The sequence below is a fragment of the Natrix helvetica genome, assembly GCF_964273705.1.
Source record: "Natrix helvetica genome assembly, chromosome: Z".
Lineage (NCBI taxonomy): Eukaryota > Metazoa > Chordata > Lepidosauria > Squamata > Natricidae > Natrix > Natrix helvetica.
This window is the reverse complement of record NC_138554.1, coordinates 84901627-84916547: the sequence shown is the minus strand read 5'-3', so window position 1 is coordinate 84916547 and position 14921 is coordinate 84901627. Positions and strand designations below refer to the sequence as shown.

At 44.3% G+C, this 14921-nt stretch overlaps 1 protein-coding gene across 3 annotated transcripts in view; it reads right to left on the bottom strand.

The window, feature by feature from the left end:
• TOPBP1 (DNA topoisomerase II binding protein 1) overlaps positions 1–14921 on the bottom strand; it is an 80225-nt gene that overhangs the window by 50080 nt on the left and 15224 nt on the right. For all 3 annotated transcript variants that reach the window (XM_081971285.1, XM_081971287.1, XM_081971286.1), the window contains exons 9-13: positions 12174–12337; positions 9392–9624; positions 8104–8402; positions 7203–7375; positions 6714–6925 (exon numbers count right to left, since the gene is read on the bottom strand). In XM_081971285.1, coding sequence (XP_081827411.1) covers positions 6714–6925; positions 7203–7375; positions 8104–8402; positions 9392–9624; positions 12174–12337 — 1081 coding nt within the window. The remainder of the gene's footprint in view (positions 1–6713; positions 6926–7202; positions 7376–8103; positions 8403–9391; positions 9625–12173; positions 12338–14921) is intronic.

Sequence of the window (14921 nt, the reverse complement as noted above, 5' to 3'; positions counted from 1 at the left end):
ACGTTTCATTACAATAAATAGTAAGGCAAAAATGTGGTCTCCTATGCTACAATTTGCAGTGATTTTTGATAAAAATTACCTTGGTTATTCTTTAATATGTTCAGTTATAACAAAATAAACAACAGAGTTGTAAGTTTGCCCTTTCAATTTTGAAAGTGGATACTATGTTTCTTGGGTGCTAAAAAGACATTCCTTAGCTAATAATTTTTATAACGTTATGATAACAACATACTATTTCATCAATGGTAGCAAATATTATATAATATGTATAATTATCAACAGAAAATTAAACTGTAAAGAAATACCTTATTATTCGGAGTATAAGATGCACCTTCCCCCCCTAAAAGAGCATGGAAATGTTGATACGTCTTATACACAGAATACAGCCTTTTTTGGCCTCCCAAAGCCCTGCCCCCACATCCCATTTTTGTGAAAAACAGGTGGAAAATGGGGGCATTTTTGCCTTCCTCCACCCCCCAGCAGAGCTGGGGAAAGGGAAAGATGCCCCCGTTTTGGTGAAAAATGGGCTGTTTTTCGCAAAACCGGGGGCAGTTCTGCCTTCCCTGTACACCCTCCACACCACCAGAAGCACGCTGCAGTCTTCAGTAGGGCTGGGGGAAGGCAAAAATGCCATTTTGGCAAAAAAAGGGGGCATTTTGCCTTCCCCCAGCCCTGTTGAAGCCTGCAGAGTGCTCCTGCAGGTCGGGGAGAGCAAAAACATTTTTTTCCTGTTTACCTTTGAGTATACTTCGAGTAAACTAATCAAGGCATCATGCTGTAAAAAGCATTGGATTAAAGGGCCATATGTCATTCAACTGCAAAGCTTACTGAATGACTGAGCATTTAAGAGCAATGTGACACATTTAAAGACCTGCATAATCTATTAATATATCACTATATTTATTCCATGATTGAGGAAAGAAATTATGGTGAAAATTATATGGATTAGCACCAGGGAGATGTCACATGTTTTTCCACTTCTCCAAGTCTGATTTCATTTGTTGCAAAGCCCTATTAATAGTGTCCTGACCTAGTGCAACATCAGGGCCATCTAGCAATTGTCAGTTGGTCTTACCTGAATTGCATGTCTCAAGGGTGGTGTGGGAGCAGTCACTGGATGGGTATTATCATGGCCCAATTGCCTGGAGACTGAGGTAAATCTGAGGACACTCCTCTGCTCCTCCTTCTAACTCCCCAGATTAACCGATGGTCCAGATGAAGAGGAACCTGTAAAGGAAGGGATAGAGACACCCAACTCCCTTCCTGGTCCCTGACTGAGGGACCTACCTACTCAGGCCCGGCGCAAAAGGGCGGGAAGTGACTGCTCCCACACCACCCTTGAGACATGCAGTTCAGGTAAAACCAACTGACAGTCTCCAAGGTGGGGTGTGGGAGGAGTCACTGGATGAGACATACCAAAGCTAGATGTCCATGGGAGGGATTACTGGACCTGAGTCTCCCGAGTGTCCAGCACACCCTGAAGGACCCTCCTCCCGAAAGATGCCTCGGCTGAGGCATTCGTATCTAGCCTGTGGTGTCTGATGAACGGTGACGGTGAGGACCAGGCGGCAGCCCTACAGATGTCCTTGATGGGGGCCTGGGTGGCCCAGGCCGCCGAGGTGGCAGCGCTCCTGGTGGAGTGAGCTATGATGCCCTGCGGCACAGGTAGCCGCCGCGCCTTGTAGGTCTTGGAGATGGCTAACCTGATCCACCTGCTGATGGTGGTCGGGGAGACTTTAGCGCCCCGAACCAAGGAATGGAAGGAGACAAACAGCGCCTCGGAACGCCTGAAGGGGCTGTGCACTTGATGTAGATGCGCAGAGCCCTTCTCACATCCAAACGGTGCCAGGACCTCTCTCTCTGTGTCGCAGGGGAAGGACAGAAATCCGGAAGGATTACCTCCTGGCCCCTATGGAACGGAGAATTGACCTTGGGCATGAAGGCTGGATCGAGCCTGAGCACGACCCTGTTGTTATGAAAGATACATAGATCCGCCCTGGTGGAAAGAGCGTTAAGCTCGGACACCCTCCTGGCTGAGGTGATCGCCACAAGGAAGACCACCTTGAGGGTGAGGAATTGAAGGCTAACCTCTCTAAGGGTCTCGAAAGGGGCCTCCGGGAGTGCCTGGAGCACCGTGGGAAGGTCCCAGGAGGGAAGGCGGTGGATCACGGGGGCCGGAGGTTGGCCGCCTCTCAGAGAAATCTCTTGATGACCGGAACCTGTGACAGGGACTGGGAGCCCCCCCCCCCCGAAGGATAGTGGCTAGGTCGGAGACCTGCCTAGGGAGAGTGCTATGAGCCAGACCTCTCTCCAGTTGGTCTTGGAGGAATTCCAGTACCTGAGGAACTGATGCCGATGAAGGATCTATCTGGGAAGTCTGGCACCTTGTCGTGAAGGACGTCCAGGTCGCATCTCCTCCTAGAGGCCTTGATGGTGCTGATGACTCTAGAGGAAATCTGGGCGTCCCTCAGTTGCTCCCGCTCAAACGCCAAGCGGTCAGCTGGAGCCACTCTGGGTCTGGATGCTCCAGACTCCCCTGGCGTAGGGCCACCTCCCCCTGTGGAATTCTCCAATGGGGCAGGATGGACAGCTCCACTAGTTCCACGAACCAGGGATGCCGTGGCCAGTGTGGGGCCACTAGGATGATCTCTGCCCTCTCTACCACTAACTTCCTCAAGACCCCGGGAACGAGGGGAAGGGGAGGGAAGGCATAAAGCAGGCCTGCCGGCCTTCTGTAGCATAGGGAGTCGATGTTGATCGCCCCTTGCGATGGGAAGCGCGAAATGAATCTTGGAAGTTGGGCGTTCGACGGGGAGGCAAAGAGATTCACAGTCGGGTAGCCGAACCTCTGGAAGATCTGGTTGAAGATGTTGGGGTGAAGTTGTCATTCCCCGTGGTCTACTGTCTCCCTGCTGAGCCAGTCCGCCTGCTGGTTTTCCACTCCGGAGATGTATTCTGCCCAGATTGATAGGAGGTTCCGCTCCGCTCAGCATCCCAGATGTCTTGCCTCATCGCGTAGAGCCACGGAATGGGTCCCCCCGTTTGTTTACGTGGGCCTTGGCTGCCAGGTTGTCCGTCAGTACCAGAATGTGGTTCCCGGTGACCGTCTGCTTGAACTGTTGAAGAGCTAGGTGGATCGCTCTGCGCTCCAGCCAGTTGATATTCCTCCGCATGTCCGGCGGCGGCCACCAGCCCTGGGCCAACTGGGACTGCAGGTGGGCACCCCAGAGAAAAGACTTGCATCCGTTGTTAGGACCAGCCTGTCTGGTTCCCTGAATAGGGAACCCTTGACAGGGCTGGGGACAGCCACCAGCGTAGGGAGAGAATCACCTGTGGGGTCATCAGGACCTTGAAGCTTGCATCGCTTGTTCCGTTCCTCTGGTGGGAAAGGAGGAACCACTGCAACTCTCTGGCATGGAGACGAGTCCAAGGGACGATCGCGATGCAGGAGATAAACTTCCCGAGAAGCCTGGAAAGTAGAGCTACGTGGACAGATTGAGACCTACGAATCCCTTGAACCAATTCCGCAATGCTGTCCCTACGCTCGAGATAGGAACACCTTGCCCTCCCTTACCTAATCAATAATGGTTCCCAGATGTTGAAGCCTGGTGGAGGGGACTAGGTGGCTCTTCTCGAGGTTAATCGAGAACCCCAGGGACTTTAGGGTGCTAACGGTGGTACTGTGATCCCCTTCTGCCCAAGCCACCGAGGGGGCTAGTACTAGGATGTTATCAAGATAACAGTAAGGCGAACTGGGAAGGAACAAAGGTGGTCCTGGGAGCAGAGGCCAGCCCGAAGGGAAGAGCCCTGTATTGGTAATGAGAACCCTGGTACGAGAACCTGAGGAACCTGCGGTGATCAGGGGCAACCATGATGTGGAGATACGCCTCCATGAGATCGATGGAGGCTAGGTAATCCCCCTGTCTGATCCCCTCCAGAATGGACTTGAGGGAGGCCATCTTAAATTTACGATATACAATTCTGGAGTTTAACAACTTGAGATCCAGGATTGCCCTCCAACCCCCTGAGCTCTTGGGGACTAGGAACAGTTTGGAATAGAACCCTGACCCCTTCTCCCCCTCCGGGACTGGTTCTACTGCTTAAATCTCCAGAAGGTGATGAATGGCTTTGCGCATGAGAGCACGCTTGGCCGGGTTCTTGGAGGAAGGAAAGGTGCGGAATCTATTGGGGGGTTGGGAGCGGAACTCCAGATGGAGCCCCGTCCTGACTGTCTGGAGAACCCAGGCATCCATGATGATGCCCTCCCAGCAGTCCGCAAAGATGGAAAGGCAGCCGCCAATGGGGTGATTCGGTCCCGAATCACTTGCCTCTGCGGAAGGGATGGCCGCCCCCCACCTCGAAAGGACCACTTGCCAGGCTGCTGGAGCCTATATCTATCCCTGGAAAATTGCCTATCCCTCTGCCTAGGATACCTGGGGGCAGAGTACCTCTGCTGTTGAGTGTCCTGCTCAGGAAGTCGATAGGAGGGTCTCCTGGAGTAAGGTGCCGCCCAGTGGTCTGCGCGTCTGGACGTGGACGGGAAGACTTTCCTCTTGTTATTGTCCTCAACAAGAATGGAATCCAGGGCAGGGCCAAAAAGCTTGTAATCTGCCTCCGCCAGATGCCACTTCGTCCGGAACTCAGCCTGCCAGTGCCGTAGCCACAGCAAACTTCTGGATGCCACTGAGGATGACAAGGCCCTGGAAGAATACTTTACCACATCCAGGGTGGCGTCTGCCGAGAACTGGGTAGCCGCCATCAATTTCGTAATATCCTGTAGAAGTCTCACGTCTGATGCTGGTGTCCTGTCGCGGATCTGCTCCAGCCATAGAAGGGTGGACCTGTTAAAGAAAGATGCAGCCACAGCCGCCTTGATCGCCCATGAGACAGCCTGGAAGGTCTTGCGCATGACCATTTCCGCTCTCCTATCCTCTGCCTTCAGGCAGGTAGATATATCCTCTGTCACCACGGCAGAAGAAGAAGCCAAGGCTGCTCCTGGGGCATCCATGGGAGGAACCTGTAGGGCTTGTGTGAAAGAAGCATTCAGTTTATAAAATCTGCAATCATTGCTACCTGGTGTGGGAAAAGAGCCGGGCTTGGACCACTGGGATTTGAGGACATCCATGAAGAGGTCTGGAGTGGGAATCTCCTCCTTCTCCACCCGGGGTCTGTGGAAAGGGCCCTTCCTCTTCCCCCCGCTAGTACTGGGAGTAGAGGAGTCCTGGCTAGCAGATGGGGTAGGGTCCAGATCTGCCGTGGCCTTAGCCTTGCATAGCAAGGAGCTGAATAAGGAAGGAGGAAATAACCCTGTGATGGTAGGGGCCTCTGGGGCTGTGGCATCTTCATGCTCTAAGAACCCAAGGTCCTTCTGCTCCTCCCCCTCTGATTCTGAGCCCTCGCTAGCGGTGGAGGGTGAGGAGGCTCTGAAATTGCTGGAGCCTGAGGGCTCTCTGCGCCTCGCGCATGTGCTCTCGAATCCAAGATGGCGACCGCCGACCACGTGGTCCGATTGCCTGAGCCGGCTCCGATCGAGCCACTGCTTCCTCGCCACTGAGCCTGGAGTGAAGATCCCACGCTGTCCTCACTGCTCCGGTGAGGTTGGTGGCGGTGCGCAAGCTCAGGGGACACCCCCCCACCGAGGCCAGAGGCTCAGGGCCCGCGAAAACTGCCGTGAGCATAGCTCGTGCAAGACAGAAAGAGAGCGCAGGAGAGAGAGGTAGGAGGATAGGAAGAAGAGGTAAACAACTTAAACAATTTAGGAAAATAGAAAAAAATCCGGAGAGTCAGGAAATAGCTCCTTTTAGGCCGAAGACCGAGGTTAATCTGGGGAGTCAGAAGGAGGAGCAGAGGGAGTGTCCTCAGATTTACCTCAGTCTCCAGGCAATTGGGCCGTGATAATACCATCCAGTGACTCCTCCCACACCCCACCTTGGAGACCAATAATATTTATAAATTATTTTTCTTTATAATGTGTATCTTTTTAATAAAGTTGAACAAAGGTTTGATTCAGAACTTTGACAGCAATTTGATCAAATCTCAAAATTGACTTTTCATATCATACTGTATTCGGAAATTGAACTGATTACCTCTGAAACAATTCACCATTTTTCTCAAATTCACTTTTTGAGTTGGACTGATTCAATTTGGCAATCTAAACACACACACCCACACACACACTATATATATATATGTGTGTGTGTGTGTGTGTGTGTGTGTTTTTGTTACAACCCCTGGTATGCCCAAATTTGTGTTGTATTTGTGCTGATAAATAAATAAATCCATACTAGTCTCCCTTTATTTATTTATCAGCACAAATACCACACACACACACATACACATATATACACACACACACATATATACATACATACATACACATATACATACATACATATGTGTGTATACACACATATATTTATATACACACACACATATACATATATATACATACACACACACACACACAGAGAGAGAGAGAGAGAGAGAGAGAGAGAGAGAGAGAGAGAGAGAGAGAGAGAGAATTGCTTTAAAAACACAAACCGATGAGTCAAATGTGGCATCTAGCAACAAATAATATTTATATATTATTTTTCTTTACAATGTAATAGAAAAAATGCTTATGGATGGGGTGTGAGGGAATATATTAATGCTTCTATTGTTTACACAGATATGTGCTAGTGTGCACCATTAGGTGCAGCTCCAGTCCAACTAACCTTTGTTGTCTATATTTTCAATCAGGAATTTACTTTCATCAGCCTTTTTTCCCATCCTAGCAGACTCTAATAGCCAAGCCATGGTAATGGCAGGAAGATTCCACTTCTTTGCTGCTTCATATTTAGAACCATCTGGCTGTTTTAGCACCAGGTGAGTACTAACAAGCATTCCTTTCTTTGGGTTGGCTCTTCTCACGAAGAATTCCTGAACTCTAAAACGACATTTTAAAAAAAGGTATTTCCCATAAGTATCAATATTATTATTAAAAAGAAAAACTACCTAAGAATGTTTTATTTTTTGAAAAAAATCTTAACTATTTTTTCAAAAATAAATACAAAGCTATGAACAATATTTTTCAATAATTTGGTAGTAATTTATATCATTAGCCTTTTTGAAAAGCATATACATTTTCTCCTTTCTCTTTTAATATGACAGAGATTTAATATTATAAGATGCCAGAGCATTGTAAAAAGTCATGGTGTACAGACCTTGCCCCAAGCTGACTTGCCAAACATACTAAAGATTCTCTCTCTGCTCCACTAAACTGACTGAAAGACAACACAAAATGCTGTAATGGGGTGGCTCCTTCCTTCATTGGCACTGGGCTGAAAAGTGGACTTGATTGAGGATCTATCAGAGTCTGTTGTTCTATACACATCACCTTAGATAATGAACAAGAAGACATTAAACAACTTAGAAATGTTTTCAAGCATATTAATTCAAGAGTCTGCCACACTAAAGGATCAAACGGCATATGATTGTAGGCAATTATTTGAAAACTTCAACACAACATTGCCTTCTTAAGCTCTTATTTTTAAATACAAATGATATTGTAAATGTTTTGTGAATTAAAGTTAGCATTATATTAAATTATGTGTCTTCAAATCAGTGCTGATTCCTGGTAACTCTCTAGACAAGTCACTGCAATTTTCTTGGCAACATTTTCAAAAATAAATTGCCATTGCTTGCTTCTAAAGCTATGAGAGAATGACTTACCAAGTGGAAACAGAATTTAGTCTCCTGGTTTATTCCCTGTATCCCTTACCATTACACCAAAGTGACTCTCTAAAGTTAATTTTAGTTTTAGTTAACACAAAGTGAGGCATTAGGACTGTTAAAATTGTTGTAGCTGTTTTATTCAAATATCCAATTATTTATTAACAGTATTCTATTGGTGTTTGGGGCTTAATTTACATTTGCTATAAAATCTCAATGATTAAAATAGAAAGAATAAAATAAGACCATAATCCTAATTTAGCATATACATATAATTTGGATGTATATTATTCTTCAATAGTAATTTTAAAATATCAACAATACCTCCTTTGTTTATTGTTTTGTTCTTTAATTAATATATGTTTGAAACATTATTTTTCAACTTATTCTTACCAGCCATGTGTTTGTAACCACATCTTCTACAGTTGATATGACCTTGTTTCCCAGAAGAGGAACCACAGCATAATCAGCAATTACTCTTTTTTCCTGGAACAGAACCTTCCCAGCATTCTCTTCAATCAGAGCTCTTATGCAAGATTCATCTGCTTTACCAAAACCAAGAATGAGAAACTTCTTTCCACTAAATAAGGCTCCTTCAATAACTGAAGAAGACTCTGCCAAGGAACTAACTGTGACCTCTTTTCCATCTTGAAAGACAGTGTGATCAGTTTCAGTGTGGTCATCAAAATGAACTAGAAGATAAATAAAATGTTAATTTTCTTTTTTTAGTATATTGGTGAACTATTCTGGAAGAATTTATAACACACTTTGTATATGGACCGATAGTTAAACAATCACCTATGTGCAGGGGTGGGCTGCTACAGGTTCAGGAGAGTCCATAGCAAATGTTATGGCCGGTTTGGAGAACCTCCAAATCCCATCACTGGCTGGCCCCGCCCACCCCACCCCTCCCAGGAATTTCCACAGAGCCTATTTTGGATGCGAGATAAGTGCAGGGCCCGCACGGAGGCTGGGGGAGGGGGGAGTGTGCCTCCCGGAGCCCGGGGGAGGATGATTTCACTCTCCCAAAGGCTCGAAGAAAGCCTTCGAAGCCTGGGGAAGGCAGAAACACACACACACACACACACACACCGTGGTGCAGGAGGCCAACTAGGCCATGCCCACCATGGTCATGCCCACCCAGCAACCGGGCAGATAACCTGTGCCTATGTGAGAAATCTGTTACATCTGGGAATTGACAAATCAGTTGTTTTGAATACATCATGCAATTTTTAGAAATGTAAGAGCTTTGCAATAAGAGAAGAGAATGGAAGAAACTAAATTTAGTAGGTAGTAAGGAAAATCCAAATGAGAAAAGAACTAATAACAGGGTCCAAGAAGCAAGGTGATAGACAACAATTACACAAAAAAGATAGCAAGCTGTAAATTAAATCCTTGAAGAACAGTAGCTAAGGTTATCAAAAAGCAAATGAAAAAATAGAATACAAAAAATAAAAAACATTTAAGGATGTTTAGGACAGTGGTACATAGACTATGGACTACTAATAGATAGAGGACAAGTGTAAGTATAATGATGATCAAAGAATAAATTAAAGAGAACAGATGATGATGGAGTACATTTGCTGATTGATAACCATAAAAAAGATTATCTATTTATTCTGCCTGCTGAATGCCTGCTTCCCTGTCCGTCTCCTTGCTTTTCATGGGCCTGTTACCTTACCTGCTTTGGAATCATGAGTAACATACTGAGATAGCAATTCTTCATCAGTATCTGCAGCTGCCATAGTATTCACATGTTCTTTCTTTAACATGTCATTTTTTGGGGAGATGAAAGGTGGCTCAGAAGATGGAATATTCGCTTGTTGATAACTTGCAGGGGCATATTGTTCTTCAGGTATTAAATAACCTTTTCTAAAGCATTCCAAAAGCCATTGTACTGTCACAGCATGTGGCCTGTTATTGAAAAAAACTATGAATCCACCATGTAGGAAAAGCATTCTATACCTCCTATGAAACCAAAGCAAAGTTTCTAAACATCATACCATGTTTCCCCGACAATACGACATGTCCTGAAACTAAGACCATGCCAGATTTTCGCGGTGGGCAAAAATATAAACCCTTCCCCTAAAATAAGCCCTAGTGAAGGGGTGGATTTAGCCAGAACAGGGGACAGCCCTTCCCTTCCCCGGGCACCTCAGGGCTTCTTGGCCCCTTAATCGGATCAGTTGGGCTGCTCCGTTCAGAAAACAGCTGATTCGCGGGTGCCGCTCAGGCCTCTACCTACAGCAAATGCCGGTCGCTTTTGCAGCCAATCGCTGCTGCAAAAGAAGCAGGAGCCCAAGCAACACAATCCAAATGCCTCATGCCCTCCTTGCCTAACGGTGACAGTCACAGCTCGCAATTCTGTCCACGGAACAGGAAAAGAAGGCATGGAAATCAATACACCTGGGCCATCGGAAGAAACCATGCGAGGAGACGCTGCTGCCGAAGTTCAGGAAATCTCCTCCCCCCCCCAACCTGCAAATCGTCCTTTCAAAGAGGAGTTTCACCAGGATGAAGGTGACACAAACGCCTTCATCCACCTCTTCATCCTGGTGAAACTCCTCTTTGAAAGGACGATCTGCAGGTTTGGGGGGGGGGGGAGATTTCCTGCATGTTGGCAGCAGCGTCTCCTAGCAGGGTTTCTTTCGATGTCCCAAGAGTATGGATTTTAATGCCTACAGGAGGTAGGAGCTTCTCACCTGCATATTCACATTGAAGGCTCGAAATGGGACGTTTTTGCGAATGGCTTGAAAATGGGGAGGGAGATATTCCTGGCTCTGCCCCTGTTCTGAAGATCGGCACAGGATACGTAAGAGACGAAATCCCCCCTCCCCATTTTCAAGACGTTTGAAAAACGCCACATTCCAAGCCTTCACATTATCCAGGATTGCAGGATTGAAGGCATGCGGGAGGGAGGATTTTGTCTCTTATCGTGTGACCTTCAGAACAGGCGGAAAGGCAGGAATACCCCCCTCCATATTTTCAAATGGTTTGCAAAAACGTTCCATTTCAAGCCTTCAGCATATTGCAGGATTGACGGCTCGGAATGAGGCATTTTTGCAAACAGCTTGAAAATGGGGAGGGGAGATTTTATTTTCTCTTACCCTGTTCTGAAGCTCAGCACAGACTCAGAATAGGATAAGAGGCAAAATCCCCCCACCCCTTTTCCTGGCAATCGTTCTTTCCTTGGGATCTCAGCGCAGACGCACATCCCCCAAATGCTCTATCCGAAACCTTCTCTGCGTCTGTGCAGAGCTCCCAAGGAAAGGATGGGGTGTGTGTGTGTGTGTGTGTGTGTGTGTGTGAGAGAGAGAGAGAGAGAGAGAGATATCCCTAATCTCCCCCCCCTCCCCGCAAGGCAGCCACATCCCTCCACTAACCTGCTTTCCTGCTTCATTCTCCACTGCCACGTGCAGGGCAAGAAAAGTAGTTTGTTAGTTTACTTCCAACTTTGTGAGATCTTTTTTTTTTTTTTGCGAGAACTTGGAAGGTATCTTCTGGGATTTTTTTTACCATAGGCACACAGTCTACTTTTCTTGTCCTGCACGTGGAACGGAGAATGGAGCTGGAAAGCAGGTTAGTGAAGGGATGTGGCTGCCTTGGAGGGGGAAGGTGTCTGTGTGTGTTCGTTCGTTCTTCCAGGAAGAGCACTCCCCCCGCGAGGCCAGAGCAGCACAGTCAGCTATTCCGAGGCCAGCAAGCAGGGCAGGCGAAGTCCAGGATGCAAGGAGAACTTGGGTCATTGTGGCCGCAGGCAAGCAGATGGTGGGACGGAGAGGGTGGGGCTGGTGGGCTTGCTGCTTCCTGCACCTGAAAAATAATAAGCCCTCCCCCTCTAATAAGCCCAAGGCCATATTTCGTGGGTCAAAAAAATATAAGACCCTGTCGTATTTTCGGGGAAACACGGTAATACAAAGTTGTGTCTAAAGTACACATTTTTGACATTGTTAACTGTGTGCATTTAGAGCAGAAATTTTCCCAGAGAAAATATTTGTATCATGACATTTAACCATGATCTATATTTCTGAACTTAGTTTGTATAGAAATTGTCTTAGATGTTTACAGCTTTTGAGATCACAGTTGTGGCAAATCAATCTTTTAATTTAATTCCATATTATTATTATTATTATTATTATTATTATTATTATTATTATTATTATTATTATTATTATTATTATTATTATTATTATTATTATTATTATTATTATTATTATATTTAATAAAGTTGAACAAAGCATATATATATATGCTTTAAAGACACAAACCAATGATTCAAATATGTACAATCCACACATCCCTGGTTTTAAATATTTCATTCCAGAATTTTTTTAAATTAATAAATATCCTCACCACTCTTGAGAAAATGATAAAAATTGCAATAAACTATTTTACATGCTGAATATTTACCAAAATTTTAGTTTTTAAAAATGCCAGTAAATCTTAAAACTAGTTATCAATACCTCTGATCTGTTTTCTTCAAAAATTGTTTTAATTCATCATCACAATCCCCCACAATAACATGTGTCACATCTTCATTTAGTTGATTAAAACGAACAGCACCACCAGAGTTAATCAGCTTTTTCATTTTATCTAATTTTCTGGCACTAAAGCCACAAAGATAAATCTAAAAGAAAAGCAGAAAAATATTTGAACTAATATAGGAGCACTAATTTAAGGCAGATTAGACACTCCGTATTCAATAGAAAAGAGTAACTTAGGGGTGAATTGTGGAGTCCTTGGTTGTTTGCTTGCAAAAATCAAACCATGGCTATCACGGGCAGAACATAATTTACACAAAAGTCAAAGAATTACTAGAAGACAAAGAAACCTTCATCTCAGTAAACACAATCCATTACAAAAACTGGACATCCCCTCAAGAGACGAGGAACACTATAATCAAGAAAGGTAAATTCAAGTGGTGGGTGAAATTAGTGGACTCATCCTCCCAAGCTTCTATGGACACTCAAAAATAGAAGACTGACATATCTCTTTGTCTAACTGTATCATTACCAAGGACCCCAACACACAAGATAGCAAAAAACTTACAATGGAATTTAGACACTGCACAGAAGAAAGTGAATATACTACCAACTCCCCCCTATAGTGTCTCCAGATAATTAAAGATCTAAAAAAGAAGAAATTTAAATTATGGTTTCATTCAATGTCACAACACACTTTACATCCATAGATTCAGAACTAATCAGAGACAGCAGTACTACACAACCTAGCCAAATTCACTAAGACTAAAATATCTAGAATCATGAACATTATCAATCTCCTCCTCCCTACCTATTTGCAGTTGCTGGACAAATATACCAACAAATCAGAGGAACACCCATGAGATTATCATTCTCAGGAATCGTAGCAGAGATCATAATGCAATATCTAAAAACTATAGCACTCTCACATATAAAATCAAAAGTATGGTTCAGTATGTAACTGACACCTTCACCATAATAAAAAAGAAACACTAACAATGTAACATAAAAACAATAAATTAACATACTCAGAGGAATAAAATTCACAAGGAAACATGAAAACAATATCCCACTATCGGTCTGAATATCCTTTTCTTCATTAGAAGAAACAGCAAATTAGAAACACAAGTTTATCCAAAAAAAAGGCAAGTAAGCAAGTGCTCCATTACCAAAGTAACAACATAACTCCACAGGTGACATGCAAAAACATTATTATGATGTAAATAAACACACTGCAACAACGTGGACATAGGAAAACTAAAACAGGCAACCTATATAACATCTTCCAACAAAATGAATACCATGCAACTTTATCAAGAGTGCCTAATCACTCAATGCACTGTAGCACATCCAACACAAATTATGGAAAGGATATCCCTGGCACAGCTGCTTAAGATATGATAAAGTTAAAGTTAATTTTAAGAATCACTTTGTTGGTCTTGCCATCCTGAGAGTTTGGAACAGTTACAAAGCAAAAATGTTTCGATAGTTCCAAAGGTGCTTTTTCAAGAGGCAACTGGGCTTTCTGTTTGTTTGTTTTTTGGGAAGATGTGCTGCTCCTCATCGAAGTTTCTTCAATTCTGACTGGATGGTGGTTAATGGCAGGATTTATATTCCCTTGCAGACAGCTGGTCATTTGCATTCTTTTAGCAAGTTGTTAAGGCCACCTGGAGATTTATCTGTGTCATCAAGATCACCTCAGTGGTGCAAATCGTGTGGAACCTTCTTGTAACTGGAGAGAACTGTACTGTAGATTAGAGATAGATGATATCATATCCCTCCCCCCCTGTTGAGAGGGCTGTTCAATTTTGAACATAGATGGCCTCTTTGACCCCTCTGTCCAAAATGTGGACTTTGCTACCTTCAAAAGAGTGCCCTTTATCTTTTAAATGCAGATCGACTGTTGAATCTTGTCCTGATGGTTTTGTGCCATGTCTCCTATGTTGTGCTATGCATTTATAAAGTGGTTGTTTTGTTTCCCCAATGTACAGAGCTGCGCATAGCTCGCTGCATTGTACTGCATGTATCACATTGCTCAGTTTATGTCTGGGTATTTTATCCTTGGCATGGACAAACTTCTGCCTTAATGTATTCTTGGGTTTGAAGTGTGTGTGTATGTTGTTGGCTGAAAAGCCTCCTGAGTTTTTCCAATATTCCTGCAACCTATGGAAAGACGTTGCTTCATTTATTGTTCACTTTGTTGTCTGTTATGGAGGAGATCCTTAAGGTCTTTTTTAGATTTGATGAAGGCCTGCTTGGGATAGCCACATGTTGTGAGGACTTCCTTGATGTGTTTTCGTTCTTTTTCTTTCCCAGGCCTTCAGCTCGGTGGAATAGGGTTCTCATAACTTCCATTTTGTGCTCCAGTGGGTGGTGGAAATCAAATGTTAATATTCATCTGTATGTGTGGGTTTTCTGTAAACTTCAATGTTAAGACTTCTTTCTTCCTTAACGTATACTTCACAATACAGGAAGGCTAACCTATTTTCTTTAGCACCTTCCAGTGTGAATTTGATGTATCTGTCCAGAGAGTTGATATATTTGGTGAACACTTCCAATTCCTGTGTTTTGATCTTGACCCAAGTATCATCCACATACCTATACCAGTGAGTGGATGGAATTCTTGTGAAGGAGTGTAGAGCTTTGATTTCTATCTCTTCCATATAGAGATTGACTACAAAGGGAGACATAGTAAACCCATAGCACAGCCGTGTTTTTGTCTGTAGAAAC